Raw genomic sequence first — 24,586 nt, forward strand, 5'->3', positions numbered from 1 at the left:
ACACATTTCTTGAATTTTTCTAGGGATATTTTCATTGCTTTAAAAAGTGATAGGGGGCTGGGAGCATGGCCTAGTGGTAACCTGCTCATCTAGCATGCAAGAAGCTCTGGGTTCGATTCCCTGGAACCACATGCACAGAAAAAAAAAATCCCGCAAGTGGTTCTGTGGCTCAAGTGGCAGAGTGCTAGCCTTGAGCAAATAAAAGTGTCCAAGGACAGTGCCCAGGCCATGAGTTCAAGCCCCAGGACTGATTAAAAACATGACAATAGAAGACAGTAGTTCTTTCTACAAATACAAAGATATAGTTAGCCTTTCCCCCAAACGAATGTTAAAATGATTATGTAACATTTATGCACTATTTTCTTGTTACTACATATCTGTGTTTTTTATAATATGATATGTCTGAAATGGAGTTGACTTTAGTAATTGATTTTAAAAAACTTCTTGGGCCAGAAATTTGGCCTAGTCGTAAGAGTGCTTGCCTAGCATGCATGAAGACCCGGGTTCGATTCCTCAGTACCATATACATAGAAAAAATCTGGAAGTGATACGACTCAAGTGGTAGACCTCTAGCCTCGAGAAAGCCCACGGACAGTGCTCAGACCTGAGTTCAGTCCCCATGACTCGCAAAAAACAAACAAACTTCTTGAAAAAATTGTGATATCAAAATTTAGAAAAACAGAGAAGGCATATAGTTCTGCCATTTCAGTTGAATTACTTTTCATTAGTTGCACCCTACAAGACTGACTTTCCTTAAATTTAGTTTGTTGCTTTATATTTCTTGAAAAAGATTATTCTGTGACCTGGTTTTGAAAGACACAGGTAATATGTAGTTTGAATTTGTCTGGCATACCAAGCAATGTAATTACAGTAGAAGTTCCCCAAGCTCAGCACTATCCTGTGCCTGGAAATTATACTGCCAGTCCTGCAAGTAAAAGGGGTATGAGTGCTATGTGTCACTGTAACCTTATTCTTAGATATGAAAAGCTATGAGTGATTTAGAAGAATAGTCTTGATCTACATAGGCTCAATGATTTCCCTCATTTGTCATAATCAGTAGAAACCTTGGGCTCTCCTAGCAGAGATTTACAAAACCTAGATACTTAAGGCCATATAGAATGATGATAAATGAAAGAACCTCCAGGAAACAAAAGCCATATAATGAGTAATTGTTGTCTTTAATGTTCTATGTTATCTCTCATCTCTTTTACTGTCTCTTGGTTATCATATATTGTTACAGTATTTCACCTAGTTATCTGGTATATTGCATATGTGTGTATTTGGTTATTTGAAGTCGGATAGGAAAGGGAGGAAAACAAGATGAGGGGTGGTGGTGGGGGGAGGGAAATGGGGACCAAGACATGAGAAAGGGTATCAATGTATGTGAAGTAATGCACCTTGTATCTGGTGAATATAATGTAACCCCTTTATTAATTACAATAAAAATATATGAAAAAAATAGTCTTGATCTGAAAGGCTTAGATGAAAACCTTAATTATGTTACCAAAGAAGCAACTGATAAATGATTGTGTAAGTAAATTATATTCCTAATTTCAAAAATAATATGCTATACATATTTTAAAAGGTGAATGTTAAATTGATAGTGTCAGTCAGTATCACCTTTGAGTATACAAGCATGATAAACTATTCTAAAACCATAATACCATCCAGGATTTGCTTGTACAACAGTCTGTTAGGCTGTGATTAGACCTGTGTAGCAGGTGTGCTGGAGATATAATGGGCTATTGAGAGTGGCTCAATTATGCAATGAAGAGATAACAAGGAAAGATGCTGATAGCTTTAAATATGTGTAAAGAGCTGTCAGAGGAAGTTCTTCTATATAGCTGACACTAAGTGAATTAGCCTGGCAGTGCAGGGTAACAAGTAGATTACTCCAAGGGCTCTAATCGGCATACAACATGTTTTAAAAGATGAGAGTCTTAATTTCTTCTCTAAACATGATGTAATACATTAAATGGTGACATCTGAAATATAAACAGTGAATTTTTTTAAGTAACTCTGGGGGAATGGAAAGTGTTGGGGAAGAAAAACTTTCCCTTTTATTGTTTCTGACTTCCCTTTGAATCCTGAATTTTATCCACCTAGGTTCTTAGAAAATGATAGCACATTCTATTTCATATCTACCCTCATTGTCAATTCTTAAAAAGTAAGTAAAGAGACTGGGAGTGTGGTCTAGTGATAGAGTTCTCATCTAATATTCATGAATCCCTGGGTTTGATTCCTTAGTACCATATACACAGAAAAAGCAGAAGTGGCCACTGTGGTTCAAGTGGCAGGGCACTAGCCTTGAGCAAAAAGTGTTCAAGTACAGCGTCCAGGCTCTGAGTTCAAGCCCCAGGACTGGCGAAAGAAAAGTAACATATAGAAGAAGAAAGCATGTACTTTGGAATCATGTACTTTGGCTGGAATCCTTTACTCTGTGACTTATTAAACAATATGATCTTAGGCACTTTATCTTTCTGACACTTATTCTTATTGGTACCATAAGTTATTCCCATGTTAGCATGACCTAACCTTACAACATTCATTGAATGCTTACTCTGCATCTATTAGGGTTCTCCAAATAAATAGAACCAACAATGTTGTGTGTGTGTGTGTGTGTGTGTGTGTGTGTGTGTGTGTAGATTATTACAGGCAATTTGCTCACATGATTATGAAGATATGAAAGTCCAAAATTTGCCAGGTTAGCTGACAGACTGTAGACTTGGGAGATCTCATGGTCTAGTGTGAGTTCAGAAGCTTCTGAAGAATGTTCTTTCAACTAGGAAGGCTGTTCTTTTTGTCTAATTCATGCTTCAACTTAATGGTTGAAGCCTACTTAAATTAGGGTAAACAATCTTTTATTTAACCCAAAATTTACTGACTTAAATGATACTCTCATTAAGAAAACATCCTTACAGTTGACAAATCCCTTCTCTAAGCACTTCCCATTTGTTTAGTGAGCACAAATAACACCAGACAAGGCATAGATCTTTAATAAGTGGCAGACATCATTGTCAACATTTTTCGTTTATAGTCAAACATTTGTTTCTCCGTTCAGGTTCTAAGATAGTATCTCTTTTCTCCAAATTTTACCATTTTGTCCTATGAACTAGAACGAGTGAGCTCTCTGAATTACTGGGGTCAAAACCCTACAGATTTCTCTGCTTAGTTCCACATCTGTAAATTTGGCCATTGATTTTGATCTCCACATTTTAAATCTATCTTGCATACTTAGGTTACCTGCTCTGTGCATTCATCTTTTTTTTTTTTTTTTTTTTTGCCAGTCCTGGGCTTGAGCTCAGGGCCTGAACACTGTCCTTGGACTTTCTCAAGGCTAGAGCTCTACCACTTGAGCCTCAGCACCACTTCTGGCTTTTTTCTATGTATGTGGTACCGAGGAATCGAACCCGGGCCTTCATGCATGCTAGGCAAGCACTTTAACCACTAGGCCAAACTCCCGGACCCTATGCATTCATCTTAACACGTAATTTCCCTGGCTTTCGGGGCAAGGTACTTGTGCTTGCCACAGCTTCCATAATGAAGTGTCATTAACAGAATGGCTTAAACAACAGAAATGTACTGTTTTAGTTTAGGAGGTGGGAAATCTGAGGTTAAGATGTTAGCAGGCTTAATTTCTTCTGAGCCACGAGAGTCTGTTCCAAGCATTTTCGCCTGGCTTTTTATAAGGACCACTGTCACAGTGATTAGAGCTCCTCTTCCACAACAAACTCATTTGAACTTGGTGGTCTCTGCAAAGATCTTATCTCCAAACAAGTTCACATTCAGAGGCACAGTGGTTAGGACGCCAGTATTTTAAAGGGACAGTAAGTTGAACATATAGCTATATTTAAGAACTGAATGTGATTAGGAAATAATTTGAAGCTTCAGAGTGGCATATATGTGGCAAGTTATGAAATATTTAAATATTACGTGCATTATAACTGTGATGATGCATAATATCACAGAAGCAGTACAGAAGATAGTAAATGTCATACTATGGGAATAATAGATAGTTATCACAGTAAACGGTACAAATGAAGACTGGAGAATGACTTTTTTCTTTTGCCAGTACTGGGGCTTGAAATCAGGGTCCGGGCACTGTTCTTGGACACATTTTGCTCAAAGCTAGCACTCTGCCACTTGAGCCATAGCACCACTTCTGCCTTTTCTGTGTATGTGGTACCAAGGAATCGAACCCAGGGCTTCATGCATGCTAGCAAGCACTCTACCACTAGCTATACTCCCAGCTCCAAGAATGACTTTTAATTTATGAAATTTTGTTACATTTCTACAAAGAATAAGAATGGCAAATATTAGGAAGGCAAAGTTAAATATATATAATGCTGATCTTGGAGCATAAACTCAGGGTCTGAATACTGCACCTGAACTATTTTGCTCAAGGCTAACATGCTAGCAACTGAACCACAACTCCACTTCTGACTCTTTGGTTGTTAACTGGTGCTAAGAGTTTAATGCACTTTTCTACCTGGGGTGGATTACAACCATGATTCCTAGATTTTAGCTTCCTGAGTAGCTAAGATTATAGGCATAAGCCACTGGTGCCTGCCTGGAAATGGATAATAATGCACAATGCAAACTTTTACATATGAAGACATTTAATTGAGGACAACTAAGTGGCTGGAGTTTTAAGATAATGGAACTTGAGAATTCTAAGTTATAACTCAGAAAATGGGAAGAAACGCTATGATCCTTGCATAAGATAAACAGTCTATCTTTTCATCACATTTACTATATGGTTAAAAATGGCTTGCTTTTCTTATACCTTATTTATAACTTATTTATAACTATTGTTCTTACATGGACCATAATGACAGTGTTACTGGAACTATATAACATTGATTTATTCTGTTTATAACCTATTCAAAGTACTGATTGAGACCATAGGAATAAAAAAAATGTATGTTATATCTAAGAAGTTAGTTTAACAGAGGAACTAAATTATCAACATGGGATATGGTAACATTTGTTCAACAATTTAAAAATGTTTTCTGGTATGTACTGGGGATAGAGTAGATAAGAAAATTATTCTCTTTGAGTCATTACTGCCTACTGTGCTCAAGGACACAAGGTATTAGTAAACAAGTGAATAGATACTTTGGGGAAGAAGCTCAGATGAAGAAAGTAAAGGGTAGAATGTCACACAAAGAGAAGGAATTGAAACCCAGAGTGGAGAAAGGCCCACCTATAATTTATGTAGAATCAGTTTTATTTCAAGAAAGTTGTTAACTTTGCTTCAGTCTGACCTGACTAAGCCAAAGAATATATGCCTGATTATGGCAATAGGAGAATCCTTTTAAAAATTAAGAGGTACCTTATTATAAATGGTTTCATCAAGTGGGAGCTCCCGCAGAGTTCTAAAGGAAGAGAATCTGGCTTGGTGTTTCTTTTAAAGTTCATTTTCCTAAAGCAGTAATGGAAGCAAGAGATCATGACATTTTGAGGTTGGAAAAACAACTCTTAAATACCTATAAAAATGATTTTCACTAACCTATCATGATTTGTATAGTTATAATTTGTGTTTTTTAAAATTACAATATATTTTGAGCCCTCAAATTGCTTATTAGTAGCAATTTATGAATTAATTACCTATTATTTTGTATTTTGCTCTTGAAAAACACAGCAATTTAGGGGTTTTGTAGTACAAGTCTTTTCCTGCCAATAATAATATATATTGCATATATATATATATACACACACATACACACACACATAAAATAAGACATGAGGATTAATTGAAGTATAAAGAATCCATTCTTTGCCTACAACATGCTTTTGTTCTGGAATTCAGTGTAGATGGGAAAAGGGAAGGATAAATATGAGACCATTATTACTTTCCTTCCATAAAGTTCTGGGAAGTTTTCTTTGTTGTTGCCTCTTATAATGACTTCAAGGCTTTCAGAAAATGAAAGTAGCAGCATCTTTTCTCCTCAACTTACAAACAGGATCTCAAACTTATATTAATGAGCTATACATCTACCCTACAGCCCCTCCAAATAAATAAAGAATAAATTTTCCTCTTACTTTGAAATCATGACCTTTTTTTAAAAAAAAATTGAAGTGTTTACAATAGGAGGTTAAAAAAGATTAAAATACCACGAACAACCAAATTCCACACTAAGTTTAAAATTAAAACATCACCTGAGAAGTCTGAACCCAGTGTCGTGATGCTCTTTGAATCCTTTGGAGAAATAATAGGAGTACAATGGCATCAATGGCCTGGCAACATTCACAAACAGGGCAAAGATCAAGAAAAATGGTTTTAAAAATAATCAAAAGATGATTGGAAAAAAGTTGAAAAAAATCAATATTGGCTGAGCATTAACCCAATACATGATTCTAAACAGAATCAAAGAAGCCATCTTTATCACAATTAAATTTCAATAATCATCACCTTGACTAGATGTGGAAGTTTACATCTGTAATCTGAGCACTAAGGTGGTTGAGGTTATAGATCATGAGATTGAAGACAGCTTAGGAAAATAAACAGAGTGACAAATGATGTCAAGTGGAATTGTACTCACTTTTAAATTTATTTTGTTGGAAAAGCTACTGTGAAATACTGAGTGGTAATCAAGGGTTAAAAAGGATTTAGTAGGTAGGGGGGTGGTGATGGCTCTGGACTGTAATCCTAGCTACTCAGAAGGCTGAGATCTGAGGATCATGGTTCAAAGCCAGCCCAGGCACTAAAGTCCAGGGAACTCTTATCTCCAATTAATCACCAGAAAACCAGAAGTGGTACTGTGGCTCAAGGGGTAAGGCAGAAGCCTTGAGATGAAGATCTCAGGGACTTAGCCCAGACCCAGAGTTTAAGCCCCAAGACATACAAAAACAACTACAACAAAGGAATTAGTAAATAGTAGTGTTCTTGTACACATACTGAGAAGTCACTAAACTATTTGGGTGCTGAAGATCTTGAGAAAGCATAGCATTTATTTTACCTATTTTGGCTCAGGACAAATAGGAACTTGTTTCCACTGTCAAAAGATATTCAGAGGACATCTATCCCTAAAAGAATTGTGTCATCTCATGTTTTGGAGGAGACATTAGCAGAAAGAAATCAAGTAGTTTTTTTTTTTTTGCCAGTCCTGGGCTTGAGCTCAGGGCCTGAGCACTGTCCTTGGACTTTCTCAAGGCTAGAGCTCTACCACTTGAGCCTCAGCACCACTTCCAGCTTTTTTTTCTATGTATGTGGTACCAAGGAATCGAACCGTGGTCTTCGTGCATGCTAGGCAAGCACTTTACCACTAGGCCAAACTCCAGGCCCTCAAGTAGTTTTTATTTCAGATGTCTATTAGTTCTAGAATGATAGTCACATCCAAGAAAGGACATGGCATTTTCAGCCAAACAAGAGAAGTACCAATTGTAAAGTTTTTAATTCTGGGTCCTTGTGACAGTGCCTGAACAAGCTAGATGAGCAAAGAGCTCATCAAGTGATGGAGTCTTGTGCTGAAGAGCTCAGGGAGAATACCCAAGCCCAGAGTTAAAAAAACAAAAACAAAAACAAAAAAACCTATCTGCCACCTGAGAGATATCTGCCACCTGAGAGATATCTTATCACCCATTCAAAGTATATTTTGTTCATGCTATAGGTAGAAGACAGGTACAACCATGTTTCTTCTTCCCTTCCATCTTCTCCTTGGGGAGACTTGAAATGTCTTCTGTCATTTGATATCTGGGCTGTGGTTATCTAACAGTATTGGTGGTAACATTTTGACAGCCATGCAAGCTTCTCTCTGTGTGATTTGAAAACTGCCTGCCAGTAAACCAGTGGCATTTCCACCATAAAATTTCAAGGCCAATCGATTTCCCTTCTTCCTTATTTTCTTGGTTTCAAATATATTTGTTATTGCCAATGGAAATAAAAATCAGAAATTAGAGAGTAATGGCATTATTTGTCTTTCTTAGTTAGTAAAGGTCTCCTGAAAGTGAGCTCATACAGGATGTAGCATTCTCACAGGGCAGTTAATCACCCTTTCTTGCCGGTTGTTCCAGCCACAGTCAGTTTTGTGACTTTTGTCAGTGGCATCATGCCCAGATAGAATAAAAATCAAACCCAAATAGTGAAAAGGCACATTGAGGCCACTTGTCTAGAGTAGATAGGCACTGACTACATGTCGTGTCATAATGCTATTCCCTTGTCATTGGAGATGGTTGACTTTTATTGACTCATTTATTTTTGATAGCATTGTTAATTACCTCTTAGTTTGTTATGTTTCATAGACAAGTAAATAAAATGTGATCTTTCAATGCCTCTATTACACATTCTTCAGTTTTTTGCATTGTTAACATCATTATCATCCTCCCTGCAAATTCTTAGAAGTTGCAGAAGTTAAATTCCTTGCTTCCAGAGGAAATGAACGATGTATACAATACATGCTACATATCACCAATCCCTAGATATTCCCATGAGCTGTGTAGCTACCCCACAAGCAGTTAAAAAATTGAGAATTGGGGGCTGGGAGTTTGGCCTAGTGGTAGAGTGCTTGCCTAGCATGCACAAAGACCCAGGTTCAATTCCTTGGTACTACATACTTAGAAAAATCCGGAAGTGGTGCTGAGGCTCAAGTGGTAGAGCTCTAGCCTTGAGAAAAATCCAAGGGTAGTACTCAGGCCCTGAGCTTAAGCCCAGGACTGGCAAAAAAATGAGAGTTTAGGCAAAGTAGTAGTTTTCACTGGTTCTGGACATAAAGGAAAATTTGAGATAAGAGTCTCATGGAGTTTCCTGCCCAGGCCACCTTCAAACTGCAATCCTCAAATCTCACTATCCTGAGTAAGGATTATAGCCTTGAGACAAGGGCACCTGTCAAGACAGTCTTAACTATAGCTTTATTTTGATAATCCACATGTCAGACATTTTATCCATTTAAAGTGCACAAGGATTACTTTTTAGTAAGTTCACAGTTGGGTAACTACCATCACATTCAACTTTAGAAAGTATTAGTCTGAGTGTAGTTGCATATGACTGTAATTCCAGCTCTTCTGGAGATGGAGACAGGAGACTTAGGAGTTTGAGGCTGGCCTGGGCTACACAGCAAGACCGAGGCAAGGCCATGTTACAGGGCCAAGCTTCTTCTCAAACATAGTGCAAAGAATGCTGAAAGGAATAAGAGCACAGCTTAAGTGATAGAGTGCTTGCCTAGTACACATAGGAATCCTCAGTAATATAAAAGGAAGAAAAGGAAAATGAAAAAGAAAGGAATACTTTATCCTTCAAAATAACTGCCTGTCTGTTATAAATCATTATTTGTGGTACTCAGACCAAGTACTACTTTCTTCCTCTAGCTTTTAGCAGCTCTTTTTCCTGTACTGAGTGAGGTATTTTGTACTAAGGGTTTTGTGCTTACCTGGAAGGATGTCTGAAACTTGAGCAATGTCACCATTCAATTCTTTTTTTGGATTTGTTATTTATCAGTTAGGGTTTTGCTATTCTGTTAAGGTGAGGCTTTGTGAACATTTTGCCTTGGTCTCAGATTTAGCATTCCCAATCTTAGCATTCCATGTTGGTGAGATTGTAGGCCTGCACAATTGTATCTGGCTCCTAAGCAACTCAGTATCTATGGATTCATCCACACTGGAAACTTCATACGAATAAAACAATGTGGTCTTTTGTGGCTGACTTCTTTCACTTAGTATAATTATATCTTTACACTCAGTTAAAGTTTGTGTTGAGAAATCTACTATTATTCAAATAGCCATGCAATTGTACATAATTTGTCTCTTCTTGTTTGTAGATTTCAATAGAGTTTTTTCATTCTGTGTAGTTAGGGCTTAGCGATAGTGTGTCGAGGTGTGTTTCTTCTCCGATCTTACCTATTTGGTATTCTATAAGCACCTTGTCTTTCTTGAAGTTAAGGAAGTTTTCTGTTATTTTTTAAAAAATTGAATAGTTTCTCTGCTCTTAGTTTGTATCTCTTCCCCTTCTTCAATTCCCATGACTTTTAAGTTTGGTCTTTTGTGGAGTATAAGTTTTAAATTTCATTCATGCTTTCTTTTTTTATTGTCATGCTTTCTTTTATTATTTTTTACATGCTTTCTTAGTGTAGTGTATTTTAATGGCTTTTACTGTTTGACCTTCTACTTCTTCAGCCTCGGCCCATTTTCAATTTGTTCTGTATTACTAAGTAGACTTTTAGCTTATTTATTTTTTTTTTAAGTTTGGGCTACTATGATCTTCACTTCCAGGATTTTAATTTGATTTTTTCCCCAAAATATCTTTGTCTTTATTGCATTTCTTTACTGTCTTCTTTATTCATTCGTCTGTTTTCATCATTGTCTAGTTGTTTGAATGTTCTTTGAAGTCATTGAGTTGTATATACAGTATCTTAATTTCACTGATCACTCTTGTCATTATTTTATTGTAACTATGTTTAAAATTTTTTTCTCCACAATTAGTTCACTGTGAATTGTTAAATTTTTGAGAGAGACATGTTGCCTTGTTTATTTATGAATTTAGCACTTTTTCATCTGTGACTTACGTGTTCTGACAAATTTTTGATGGAAATTCAATCTGTGTCTTGTAGTTGCTGATTTCTTAAAGATTTACTTAAGATGGGACAATGTCTGTGTTATAATGATTGTTTTTTCCTGTTACTACATTGGTGAAGTGTGGTTCTGATGTTAATTTCAAGATATACAAAATTCTATTCATAATGAGGAACTTAGCTACAGTCGCTTTTGCAGTTGATAAACCACAACCTTGTGTTTGTGACAAACTCTAATAAAGAATAATCATGACTACTGTTCCAATATCTTTAGTGAATATAGAAGCAAAGATGTGTTGTCATGCTCTAATAAGACATTAGTTATCTAGAATCATGATTGAATAGAGATAGTGGGAATAACACTAACAAATAATACTAGGTATTATGATATAATGGGAAGGAAGTGGGAGGAGTTAATAATAGGAGAGGTTAATAAGAACATGGAGTGAGATAAATAGAAAAATCCAGGTGAAATTATGTTTGAGTAAGGAAAGGGAAGTAAAATGAAGATAATAGAACAGAGAAACATACACAAAAAACTTCTGAAACTTTTGGTTTCCAATAGGAAACCAAAATAGGCCATAATAAATTATACTCTGGTAATCTACTACATAAGACTGTAGATACTGAAGAAGGATAAGCTATTGGGGAAGAGAGGTAGAAAAAAGTATGAGCAAGAGAACAGTTCTATTTCTAGGTAGAGGATGGTAGGTATAAAGGGTGAAAGGTTATAGAAAGGTATGAGAAGATGGTTTGAAATTGGATACTGAAAGGCAGATAAGATGGTTCAGATATGACTTTAGAAAAAGAAGAGACAAGAAAGCAGAACTGAAAAGTAAATGGGTGGGAGTAAATAACCTATGTTAAAGTGTAACATTAGAAAGTAATCAGCCTATATCAGTCATACAGAAAAATAATTATATAGTAAAATGAATAAAAGGTAAAAACAATACAACCCAAATAGCAATAAAAACAAAATAACTGTGTTCATACATATAAAACACATATATATTATATAACACACATATGTATATATACATACATGTATTTGTGGTACTCAGGAGTCTGAATAAACTATGATTCTACAGATTAGGAAGTGAGGATTCTGTTCCACAACAGGCAGCACATGGAGCCAGTTGGTAGTTCCCTGAAAGTGAGTACATAACAGATTTCAGACTCAAGAGTTTCTTGGCGCTCTAGCCTCAGGTGGTGAGATTTTTCTCTTGACCAGAGAGGGTGGAACCGCAATTACCACACCCATGCCTTCAGAGTCTCAGCTGCATGTAACAGCATTTCTGCTATGTGCCCTGGCAAGGGTTTCCAAGGGTTTTTCACTGCCAGGTGTCTGGAGCACCTGCCTTTGATGTTTCAGCTGCCTTGATGGCAGCCAGTGCCAGCTACACTCCTCTGCTTGTAAAAATAATGGCTGCCACAGCGGTGTTTCTGTTTTGTGACTTTACAGGGAATCCCAAGTCTCCATCATGTGGTGCTATCAGGCTGCCACTGACATCTAAACTGATAAGAGGCATTTCCATAGTGTAAATTTTTCTGCGGGACACCTCTTAGATGTAAGCCCTTCTCAACCATTTCTTATTATTGACTTACACACAAATTCTATGACAAAATGTCCTGTTAAGTCACTGAGCTGTCTTCACTCCTTACCCCTAGTTAGGATAAGTAACACAGTCTCTCATAGACACTCACTCAAGAAGCCATAATCTGAGATAAGGGGAGCTAAAGAGAGCCTTACTTGTTACATCAGTAGTCATGGCCTCACAATTCCTTGTTCTAGGATTAAGGCTTGTGAATTGTAGCAACTTTTCCTGCACATACAGTAGGCACTCTTGGTAGGACCCTCTGTTTAATGTGTTGCAGTCTTCAATTCTCTTCCCACAATCAGGGAGCTGGAGACGGGTGCTCAAAACTCCCTTTCTACTGGTAGGATTTTTTTCTCTATAGCCTCTCTCTCTCTCTCTCTCTCTCTCTCTCTCTCTCTCTCTCTCTCTCTCTCTCTCTCTCTCTCTCTCTCTCTCCTCCTCTTTCCTCCCTTCCCTCCCTTCCTTTCCTTCCCTTCCCCTTCCCTCCTTCCTTCCCTCCCTCCCTCCCTCCCTCCTTCTTTCCTTCCTCCCTTCCTTCATTCCTTCCTTCCTTCCATTTTCCCCCTCCCTGCCATCTCCTTTGTGGGTTCTGGTTCTTTTTATTTGTTTCTCTCTTCAGAATCTATTACTGTCTGTGTTACCAGATTCTTCTCCTTTATAGATTGAAAAATGACAGATGCTTCCACTCTGCTATTTGGCCCTGCCTTCTCCTAATAACGCCCCCCTCATCTGCAGTTTGCATTATTCTGGAGACATGCACAGATGAACTTTCCTGGGACACCAAGCTTCATCCTGGCACTTCTGTATCTTGTACATTTGAAATCTGCACCTGCACACTTGCTTTTCTCTTTGATGGAGTCACTCCTAAACTCATTTTTTCTTGTTAAAATCCCAACTATGTAACTATTAAAACCCATTATGCTTAGTTTTCATACATAAGAAAAGCTAAGCATGGAAAAGGAAAGAGTGAACTCAGAAGAAAGTGGGAAAAATTTGTCATTTAGTGATTTTGATAAGTGAAGCATCCTTGAATATGATCTCATTAGAACAGGATACTGATCCCATTTTGTCCTACCTATTTAAAATGATTTTCAGATTAAAATCACAACATGCCTGTGATTGTGAAAGCTCTTGGAAGGAGCAGAATTTTATGTTAGTTGTAAACTTTTGCCTCACCTTTTTACTTCTTGCCCTCACGAAGTAAATGACTCATATCCTAAATAGCTGTCTCAGGTATTTCTCAGCCTGCCACTGATATTTTTCAACTTTATCTTCCACTGTGGGGGATACTTTGGCAGTGAGAAATTTCTGAATGTGCCCCTTTGTCATGTGGTGCTCATTGCATACACTCCATAATTACAGCACCTCCTGTTCTCCAGTATGGCTGGCTTCAATAGTTTTCATTATCGTTTCACCAGGAAAAATGATCAGTGAGTCACACTGGGCAATGAAGTCTAAACTTATTTGCCATCCTTTATTAAAGAAGGATCTTGTTAAAATGCATATTTGCAAGTTAATGGAAAAAAGTAATATATTAAGCTATAGTCACTCAATACTGCAGCAAGAGGGTTGGGGGTTGGCCTGGTGGTAGAGTGCTTGCTTAGCATGCACAAAGACTATGGTTCAATTCCTCAGTATCATATACATAGAAAAAAAGCTGGTAGTGATGCTGAGGCTCAAGTGGTAGAGCTCTAACCTTGAGAAAGTTTAAGGACAGTGCTCAGGCACTGAGCTCAAGCCCAGGACTGGCAAAGAAATACTGCAGCAAGAAATGATGGATAAAGTTACTTCACCTTAGAGATTGGCCCTAAGTCAGTTGAGTCTTAATGAGAGACAAATTATACAAACATTAGCAATATTGATCTGGGCCTTCTGAAAAATCCAAAGATCAAGGAAATCTAGAGAAGTACCTGGACCCTAAGTGGGAAGGAGTAGAGTAACTATGAATATATCTTCAAAATTTTGCCCTAGAAAAATGTGAAAAGCATCTCTATTCTTAATTTGAATGTCTTTTCTTGAATATTTTTCCCATTCTGAGTTTATCTTTTCTCCAAGAGATGAATTTTAGTCATTTGACATGTATCTTAATGCATTACTAAGTAGTCTTAATGACACTAACCTTTAGAGTTCTCTGGACCAGATACCCAAAGATGCTGAAGGAGAATCAGTGGACTTAAGTATCACTTCAAAGGTCTTCCTTTCTTCAATGAATACATGAATTTCATTTGAAAAGAGTTTTCCTTTCACATTTAATCTCGAAAGTTAATTTTGTGTGTATGATTTGTCTCAAATTGCTCTTTCTTCTTTCTTTTTCGATTTTCTTGTCTATGTGAAGATTATTTCGATTTACTATGATGGCTATAAGCAACATAATTGAAAGAATTTAAAAATGCTGAGGTACCCTGATTCTTTCCCATGCCAGGTTCATTATTTTCCATTAAAAAGTGTTACTGAGTAGATGCTGAGAAAACAAGTTGTGGAACAATGGCCAGCAAGGAGACCAAAAAAAATTATGATATTTATCATGAGGGATGTTTAGACATAACACGCCCAGTAAATTGACATAAACTTCTTTCCCTCTACCTATAGGCAATTTCTTTAACACACATTGTTGAGTAACCTATGGTATAGTATCAAAATTGTAGAAGACTATTGAGTATATGTCTCTCTTTGGTTTAGCAGTTAATATTTGTCTCTCAGGACAGATTGCAACAGATTCTTGTTTCCCCTGATGGAAAGACAGGTAGCTACTTTAGTTTGGAGGTGTTGATGTTCTGTATAGGTGCATCCTGTAATTAATTCTAATATTTATAAAAGTTGACTTATTCTATCTTCATTTATGTACACATGTTATTTTCTACATAACAGAAGATATGATTTGTATCAGATTAAGTGCTTGTATGGGAGACCAAATCATGTGAATATTGAAATCTGTTCTTTCTCTCTGTTTTAGCTGGACCAGCCCAATTTTGAAGAAAGGGTATAGACAGCGCCTAGAATTGTCAGACATATATCAGATCCCTTCTGCTGACTCCGCTGACAATCTGTCTGAAACATTGGAAAGGTAAATCTTTACACATGGCTTATTATTAGTTCAAGAGAAAGTCATACAATATATTTAGAAAATATGAAACTAACATATCATGCGGCATATAGTTTTCAAAGACAATCACTTAGTCTTTCTTTCTCAATACCAGTGTACTGAATTTTCAGCAAATTGAATATGGTTTCCACTACTGTGTTTCTAAAAGTACATTAAAAATAAAAGTACATTGACTGGGTCACTGGAGACTTCTCATCACACATAATGTCACAAGGCTTCTGCATTACTTCACTGTTATCTACCTTTTTACCCTGAAACCATTTCTTTGGTTTATGTATACTCTCTTTCCTGGCTTTCCCATTGGATACAACTTTGATAGAGAAGGTTATCCTCCTCCATGTTGAGCTCCATTTTCTTTTATTCATTTATTTTTTTAATTTTTTATTGTAATTAACAGAAGGGTTACAGTTATATTCGCCAGGTAGAGGGTGCATTACTTCACACACATTGATACCACTTCTCATGTTTTTGTCCACATTTCCCTCCCCAAATCCCACTCCCCTCATCTTGTTTTTCCTCTTCCCTTTCCTATTTCAAATAAACAAATAAATGTATATACAATATACCAGATAACAAGGTAAGATACTATAACAATATGAGAATAACCAAGGAACAATAAAAGAGTTGAGAAATAACATAATACATTAAGAACAACAATCCCACATTATATGGCTCTTGTTTTCATATCCTGGAGGTCTTTCATTTAGCCTCATCCTATATGGCCTTGTGTATCTAGGTTTTGAGCTATTGTAATCCTCTGCTAGGAGAGTCCAAGATTTGTACTAATTATTACAAATGAGGGAAACTATTTGTGCCTATGTTCCTTTGGGTCTGGTGTACTTTACTTAATATGATTTTTTCCAAGTCCTTACAAATGGGGCAATGTCATTCATTCTGATGACAGCATAGAATTCCGTTATCATTTTCTTACCATATTTTGATTCAGCACAGTGGATGAGAGTAAATGTCCATGTGCACAAATGAATATATAAATGAAATATATATTTTTGTATTTATAGATAGATAGATAGATATGACTAGGCTTTATAGATTTTTTTTGTTCTTAGAAAACTTTAAAGAAAGTCTTGCTCCATGCCTGAAAACTGCCAATTCTGTTTTTAAATCTCAGTTGTAAACTCTTCTTTTTATAATGACATAGAACCATGCTGAGTTATGATAATTTGATAGTAATGGGAATAGTAATTGATGAAATGCAAAGCTTTTATTATAATTCTGTAGATCATGCCTGTGGTTTATTGAGGTTTTCATCTCCACATAATTTTAAAATTAAGATGAGGATAACATTTATAGGTATTTTATTCCCTTTTGAAAAGGAAAATGACTTACTTTCAGAGCAGTGGCACTAACTAAATACAGTCAGCTGATGTTCTTTTAGTATTTAAAAGTAAACAGTATTAGATTTCATCCAATTTCAGGGTCTCTCTATTTCCCTGCATATCCTTACTACAAAATATGCAATCATATTATGTGCCATTTGTCAAAGACTTCTACTCTAATGAATGATTCCAGTAGTTGCAAATGAAATTTGATAATCTTAATTTCATGCCTCCTTTAAAAAAGAGCCTAATAGGTTTTCTTTGTGTTAAATCACTTTAAAATCCACCTAATATTTTGTCATTACTTTGGATTTGACATTTAAACATTGCAAAATCTGCCATGGTTGTAAATTAATAGTAATTGCTAAAGGAATAAAACACATTTTGACGTATATGTTCATTTTTCACATTATGCTAACCACAAGCAATGCATAATCATTTGTCTTAACTTTATTTGCACACCTTCAGATCCTGCCAAATATCTGGTTGAGCAGTTGGTATTATAGAGTCTCCAAAAGGCTTTTGTTTCTGTAATCACTTGGGTTAATCCCCTGGGATAATACTCATAAGAAACAAGGTATGTTGGGGGAAAATAGGACAAATCAAATATTTGCACCTGAAACTCACTGGTCCACATTTTTCTTCTTTTGCAGAGAATGGGATAGAGAGTTAGCTTCAAAGAAAAATCCCAAACTTATTAATGCCCTTCGACGATGCTTTTTCTGGAGATTCACATTCTATGGGATCTTACTATACTTAGGGGTAAGAGTCATAATTGTATATGCACTATCTATGTAAAAATACTTATTCATACATTTTTGTGATTTTTAGAAGGAGAAGGGCAACCTAGTGAGCAAAGGTAAAGATATAAAAGGCTAGACCAACTCTAGATATTAAAAAAATCTAAATTTCTAGCAAAGGTAAATAAAAATCCATGGTGATTAACATGTTAAATTAAATTTAAAATAGGTGCAGCAAAATAAATTACTTGTTTAAAACTATTTTCTGTTAGGATTCTAAATCACATTATTTTAGTAATACATGAGATTACTGGCATCTTAATTTTTCTGTATTCAACAAAAGAATGTCAAGAGATAATGCCAAAAGAGGAGTTAGGTAAAATTCAGTCAATTGTATATTTATACATATATATATGCACACATACATATATTCTTATGCTATTCTGATAATATATCTCCATACTGAATTGTTTCAAGGAAAAGAAACAAATACTTGAACCTTGTCAATGGAGCACACTTGAGTTACACTTTCCCAGCATCCTGTGTCTTCATCAGTGTAAAGAGAGTGACATGTCTGAAAAACTAGATATAATGGTCTTTAAAGGCTTTTGATATATTCCAGCTGCTCTCAAGTGTAACTCCAGCCTATAATTTTCTGTATCACTTGATCATCACTTTGAATTTTTGTTCATAACCTGTAAAAGGAGGTGACAAGTAGAAAATGTGTTTATTCTTCCAGTAATGGCTGTGAACAATATTGCATTAAAATGTTGTAAACCATGTGGATTCATTTGAATTCATGCTGGTTTCTCTTCCTCAAGAATTTAGGAGTGCTGCAATATTTCCTCACAAATGCCATATGAGTTGCATGGCTCTAAGAAGTTTAGTTCATATTGCACAAAATATTCATAGAAGATGAATTACAGAGGACTGTAGTAAAATCCACAGTGTTTCTTAATGCATTAGATAATACAATGGAGAAAATTGTTTAGTTTTTTTATTGGTATATGAGAACATATTTTCCATTATTATCATTATTAGTGTTGTTGTTATTTTTATATTCCCTTATACTTTTCTCTGTCATGTAATTTTTATTTTTGTTTCAAGTAATTTTATTTTTGAAACAATTACACATTTCTAAAAATTTACTATTTTATGCATATTTTTGTTTTCTGTTTTGCATGAATACTTCCATAAAGTATGCAAGAACACATCCATGATTTTATTTTCCACCTTTCATCTTTAGTTATTTAATCTATTTGCCATTGATTCTGGTATATGCATAAACTAAAATTTTAATTTTAAAAGATGAGGTCCAGATTTCCCATCATTTATTGCATAATCTCTCCTTTCTCTACTGAATTAAAAGACCATACTTTATTGTATATTAAATTATTACTTTTATTTGGATGTGTTCCCAGACTTTCCAAATAAATTGGTTCATGTCTTTGTGATGCTTTGTGGTTTAAAATCCAGTAATGTAAACTATCTTTTTTTTTAAATTTTTTATTGTAATTAGTAAAAGGGTTACATGATATTTGCCAGATAGAAGGTGCATTAATTCACATACATTGATACCCTTTCACATGTCTTGGTACCCATTACCCTACCAAGATGGTGGGGTGTGTGGGGGGGAGGGTAATGGGTACCAAGACATGTGAAAGGGTAATAATGTATTTCACTAAATATTTTAATATAAAAAAATGGATCAGCTAGAACTAAACAAAGCAAAAGAAGTATGAACTGCAAATTTTGTCCTTGAATGGAGAAAACTCTGTGTAGGGGCAATGCTTATATGGCCTTGTTATTTGCACATATTTTTATTGGATATGTTTAACAAAATAAACTATATATATATATATATATATATGTATTTTTTTTTTTTTTTGCCAGTCCTGGGCTTGGGCTCAGGGCTTGAGCACTGTCCTTGGACTTTCTCAAGGCTAGCACTCTGCCACTTGAGCCTCAGCACCACTTCCGTTTGTTTTTGTTTTTTTGCTCCGTATGTGGAGTACCGAGGAATCAAACTCCGGTCTTCATGCATGCTAGGCAAGCACTCTACCACTAGGCCAAACTCCCGGCCTAATAAACTATATATATATATTTTTTTTCCAGTCCTGGGCTTGAGCTCAGGGCCTGAGCACTGTCCTTGGACTTTCTCAAGGCTAGAGCTCTTCCACTTGAGCCTCAGCACCATTTCTGGCTTTTTTCTATGCATGTGGTGCCGAGGAATCGAACCCGGGTCTTCATGCATGCTCGCAAGCACTTTAACCACTAGGCCAAACACCCGGCCCCTAAACTATATTTTTATAACCTTTACCCTGCCACTGGGAATACTACCAATGTCTTTGTTAAATTGCCACTGTTTTATTTTGAAGGATCAGTGTGTCCCATTTTGGTTGAAGCAACATGACCACAAACTTTAAATAGTGAAATGTGTAAAATGGGTATCCCCTTTAAATTAATGCAAACTTTAATTGTCTATTATAAGTGGCAGCCAAATAACAATTCAACAAATAAACCTATTCTAATGGACTTATTCTAAAGTTATGAACAAATATAATAAACAGTCTTTTCAGAGAGTTTTATTTAAAATACTTAAGAAAATAACTTGTGCAAGCACATTCATTTCTAACTTGGAAATTTTATGATGTGGACCAACTGATAAAATACTGTTGCTTCCTCAGAATTCTCTTAGTATTTCATAGGTAGGAATTGTATGCTTTTTTCATTGGGAGAGTTATTACTGGTTTGTACATTCTTAGATATAGTTTCCAGCAAGAATAGCCTTTCCTGTCTGTCTTTCTCTCATTATATGTATGTGTCTTAAATAGACATTCATGTTAAACATTGTGTAAGCAAGTGATTTCATAAGCTGCACATAAGGTCCAAACTATTCCAGTTATCTTGCAATGAACAAAAATGATGCTTTATTGCATATTCATGCTGAACGCTAATGATCTTTTCTCTTTTCTTCATGACCACATATGATTCTTTCAACACAAGTAGCACATACAACTGAGGAGAGCATTTTTAGCTAAGAGAAAATTCAGTAGTAATGGAAAAAGAAATCTAAGTAAATGGTGTGAATGTTTGTTCAGCGAAAGAATGTAATAATCCTGGGGAAAATACTGATTTAAAAATGATTTTGAAGATGAAATATTATTCTCATAAGGACAGTATGAAAAGTTAATACATGTAGTATAGATTCTTACATTTAACCAAGATTTATCTTAACTTTATTCTTTCCTAACTGAAGGGTTGACTTTGAACTGTGATCTTCAGATCTCAGCCTCCTGAGTAGCGAGTAGTGAGGATTACAGGTAGAATCCACTGTGCCCATCTGGAAATAAGCAATTTTCTTTGTAGAACCTGTCTGTCTGCTGTAATTAAAATGCTTTTAAAATATTGCCATTGTGAAAAGAAAATTTATATCATTCCATGTTCTTAAAGCTTTTGTTAAAGGTTTGTACATTTTTCTACATTCAAATTCTTGGTTTACACAGTTATGGACTGAAATATTGTATATACAAAGGCAAAGATCAGTCTGTGACAGCTGTTTGTGGGTTACTTTTTTCTACATGAAATTGATATAAAAATGTTCATCTATCGAGAATGATGACATTGAGCATTTGTGGTTTGAAAAAAGGTTGCAGAGAATGGAAAACAGAAAACTAAGGAGTGAGACAGTAATGTCAGGCAATACTGGTGGCAATCAGACTTAGAAATATCTATTTGAAACAAATCCGATTAGAATAGCATCATCAACTTGCTGAGTTTGACTGTGGAACCCCACTTTACTGGTTTATTATTCAAATAGCAAATTATGTCTTTTTCACTTGAAGGCTTTTCAGAAGGATGGTTAAGAATTATTCCTTCTGGGTTCAAATCTAATCCTACATATGCTGCAGAAATTGTAAGGCATTGCATGGAGCATTTAATTTAGTAGGAGACTGAGGACTTTTCAAGAGTTGATGAGGTATTCAAACTGGCTTGAGGTAGAATTTTTCCAGGATATTCCTTCGCTAAAGTCCAACACACAACACAGACAGTCAAAGGAATGCTACCAAAAGTGGCTAATTTAAAACCACCTGTGGTGCTGGCATGGTGGTCCAACACACAACACAGACTGTCAAAGGAATGCTACCAAAAGTGGCTAACTTAAAACCACCAGTGGTGCTGGTATGGTGTACTATCACCATCTCTGCTTTGTAGTGCTTGCTTTGAGCAGCTAGGTTTACATGAATATAAAGCCATTGCTCAAAGCACCTTTCAGAATTCTAGTCTGAAGTTTTATCAAGTCATTTTGATCTTCTTGACCTCAGTTCCTTCATCTGCAAACTGAAAATAATAATGCATACCCTGATGCCCAAAGTTATTATGAAAGCAAATGGGAAATATTTAGAAAACTTTTATTTCTGCATAAAAGAAACTACTAATTACTAAATTACTTTAGAAAGTACACTTTGACATTACAGCTGTAATTCACTCGCCTTTTTAGTGAATATTTTCTACATAAGCTTATTTCCAGATTGTTCTGCTACAAACCAAAAATCACATCTTTATTTCATAGTGTTCAGATAGTAAAAAACAATTTCAGGATTTTTATTGATGGTTTGACTCCTCTTATAAGCCTTCTAAGTCATCCTTCAAAGATAAAACAACTTCTCTTGCTGAAATTATGAACTCATTTTAAGACTAGGAAATGTAATTTAATTTGTTTTTTTCCTTTGGCAGGAAGTCACCAAAGCAGTACAACCTCTCTTACTGGGAAGAATCATTGCTTCCTATGATCCAGATAACAAAGCAGAACGATCTATTGCCATTTACCTAGCCATAGGCTTATGCCTACTTTTTATTGTGAGGACACTGCTCCTACATCCAGCCATTTTTGGTCTTCACCACATTGGAATGCAGATGAGAATAGCTATGTTTAGTTTGATTTATAAGAAGGTAATATGTGTGTGTGTGTGTGTGTGTGTGTGTGTGTGTGTTACTTTTTTGTGATGCTGAAGTTTTAACCTACAACTTTGCATACTAGGCAAATGCTGTACTGAGCTAGCTTGCACATTCCCCTGGTATTCTGAATGGTCTATCTTAAATATTCAGATTTAGATAGTGAACTAATATAGGCAAGGAGAAATGATGAAATGGTAATTTCATTGATGTGAGAAAGAAGGAATATCTTAAGTTTTCCTTGATATCTCAGTTTTCTTCAGCTGGTAATTACTAAGTGCCTCTGTAAACTAACTGCCTATATTTTAGGTTTTATTTTATGGCATGTCATTATTTTTTGGATTACTTATTCATTTATTATGCTTTTACAGTGCTGGTGACTGCTCTCAGGATCTCCTAAATGCTAGGCAAGTGCTCTAGTGCTGAGCCATATCTGTGGCCAACATCTAAAAAAATGTTTTTAAGGCTTTGTTTCCATGCACACAGAGGTAGGGAGTTTGGCCTCGTGGTAGAGTGCTTGCCTAGCATGCACAATGACCTGGGTTTGATTCCTCTATACCAATACATACATGTAAAAAGCAGGAAGGGTACTGTGGCTTGAGTAGTAGAGCCCTACCCTGAGCACTGCCCAAGGACAGTGCTCAGGCCCTGAGTTCAAGTTCTAGGACTGGCAAAAAAATACCCCAAGCAATAAAGCCCCCCACAGGCTGCATGAAAGTCATTGATCCAATATCTTTTGGTAAAATATCTGTGCTTATACTCATGGACAAAGGCATAATATAGAATTGTAAATGAGAACTCAATCAATAAATATTTCCACACTACTTGTGTCACAAGTGGTGTCACAGTCACAACTGGCAATATTGACCCACTTCCTCATTCTGAGTTAGATCTTTGTCACTCTGTGAAGTTCAGTATATGCTTTGAAATAATAAGAACTTACTCTGCTTTTCTGAATGTATTTTCAAGACAAGAACACAGGTGTTCAGATTTGATTTAGGAGTATTAACATGAGACTGAGCTACATGACAAACATAACTGAAGGTCATTTCAGCATATATCTGTTTGGCTCAATCAAAGAAAGGTTTGTTGATTTAATCATTTGAATATTAATTTATTCTTGCTTTTATCTTCCCCAATGTAAAAACCTTACATTGTGGGCTTTATAACACTATGGATTTAAAAATCATTCCTAGTAAATAACCTGTAACACATACACAAGGTCAATTGTGCAGTAAAACCTTGATAACCATACTTTATTATTATAAAAAGCCTTTTATGGAGGCAAGGGAGAAAAAAAATCAGAGACAATAGTTTTACCAAATTTCATCATCTAAAATCTCACCAGTTTACAAGATTCAGGAAAACAGGGGCAACAACTCAATGAGCCTTTCATTTATATCCAGAAATTTTACATAAGAAATGATTAGACATTATTTGGATTGTAGAATCTATACTGCTTGCATTTAAAGAGACTTGGATTTAGTTTAATGATAGTATCTGAGAATGTTCATACCATGCTTCTAAGTGATTTAGATATATGTTACCATTCGATCCTTCCAGGAACTCCAAGTAGGAGGTACCATCATTCTTATTTCATGGATAAGAAAATGGAGGCCTAAAAACACTGTATAAAAATGACTAAAAAATTTCAAAATAGGTAAATTAGAGTCTCTGAAGTGGAAGGGTTTCCAATCATTGAAAAAAAGAAATAAGTATCTAAATATAGAAATGAGGTAAAGTGGATGTGCATTCAAACCAGGAACATTATTAATTTGTAAATAAGTCCCAATGTAAAATTCAACTCCAATACATACATATATATATATATATGCTTCAGATCCAAAACCTTAATATAAACATCAAGGCTTGGGTGTGTATTACTTTCTCATTAGTACATATCCATGCTCTTAACCAGTTTGCTTTATCTCAAAAGAATTCTATTGCATATTCATGTGGCTCCTAAATGTAGCCTTGACTTGGCTCATTATTAGTCTCTTCCTTTGCTATATCGAACCTATTTCACCCTCATGGTAGGGACTGGTAAAACACCTCCTACAGTATTCCAACTTTTATGGCAGAACAACCTTTTGTTTTGTTTAAACTCTTACAGTCATATTATACTTGAAATCATGAATTTAAGTAAAACAAAAATGCATTTGTCTGGGTTAAAAAATGTATAGATAGCTAAATATTAAAAATCACTTAGAGCTTATTGTGCATATAGCTCTATGTTGCACCTCATGCAGTATTCAAATTCACAGGATAATATTATATTACAAATGTATACTGAGTGGTTACATTGTTATATAATCCAGCTCAATAAATTTTTATCCCCATCGCAGAT

General features: G+C 35.6%; 1 protein-coding gene across 1 annotated transcript in view; it reads left to right on the forward strand.

The window, feature by feature from the left end:
• Cftr (CF transmembrane conductance regulator) overlaps window positions 1-24,586 on the forward strand; it is a 127,987-nt gene that overhangs the window by 18,879 nt on the left and 84,522 nt on the right. The window contains exons 4-6 of the mRNA XM_090332234.1: window positions 15,057-15,167; window positions 17,197-17,305; window positions 22,021-22,236. Coding sequence (XP_090188360.1) covers window positions 15,057-15,167; window positions 17,197-17,305; window positions 22,021-22,236 — 436 coding nt within the window. The remainder of the gene's footprint in view (window positions 1-15,056; window positions 15,168-17,196; window positions 17,306-22,020; window positions 22,237-24,586) is intronic.

This window comes from Megascapheus bottae, chromosome 5 (genome assembly GCF_031878675.1).
Source record: "Megascapheus bottae isolate mThoBot1 chromosome 5, mThoBot2.hap1, whole genome shotgun sequence".
Lineage (NCBI taxonomy): Eukaryota > Metazoa > Chordata > Mammalia > Rodentia > Geomyidae > Megascapheus > Megascapheus bottae.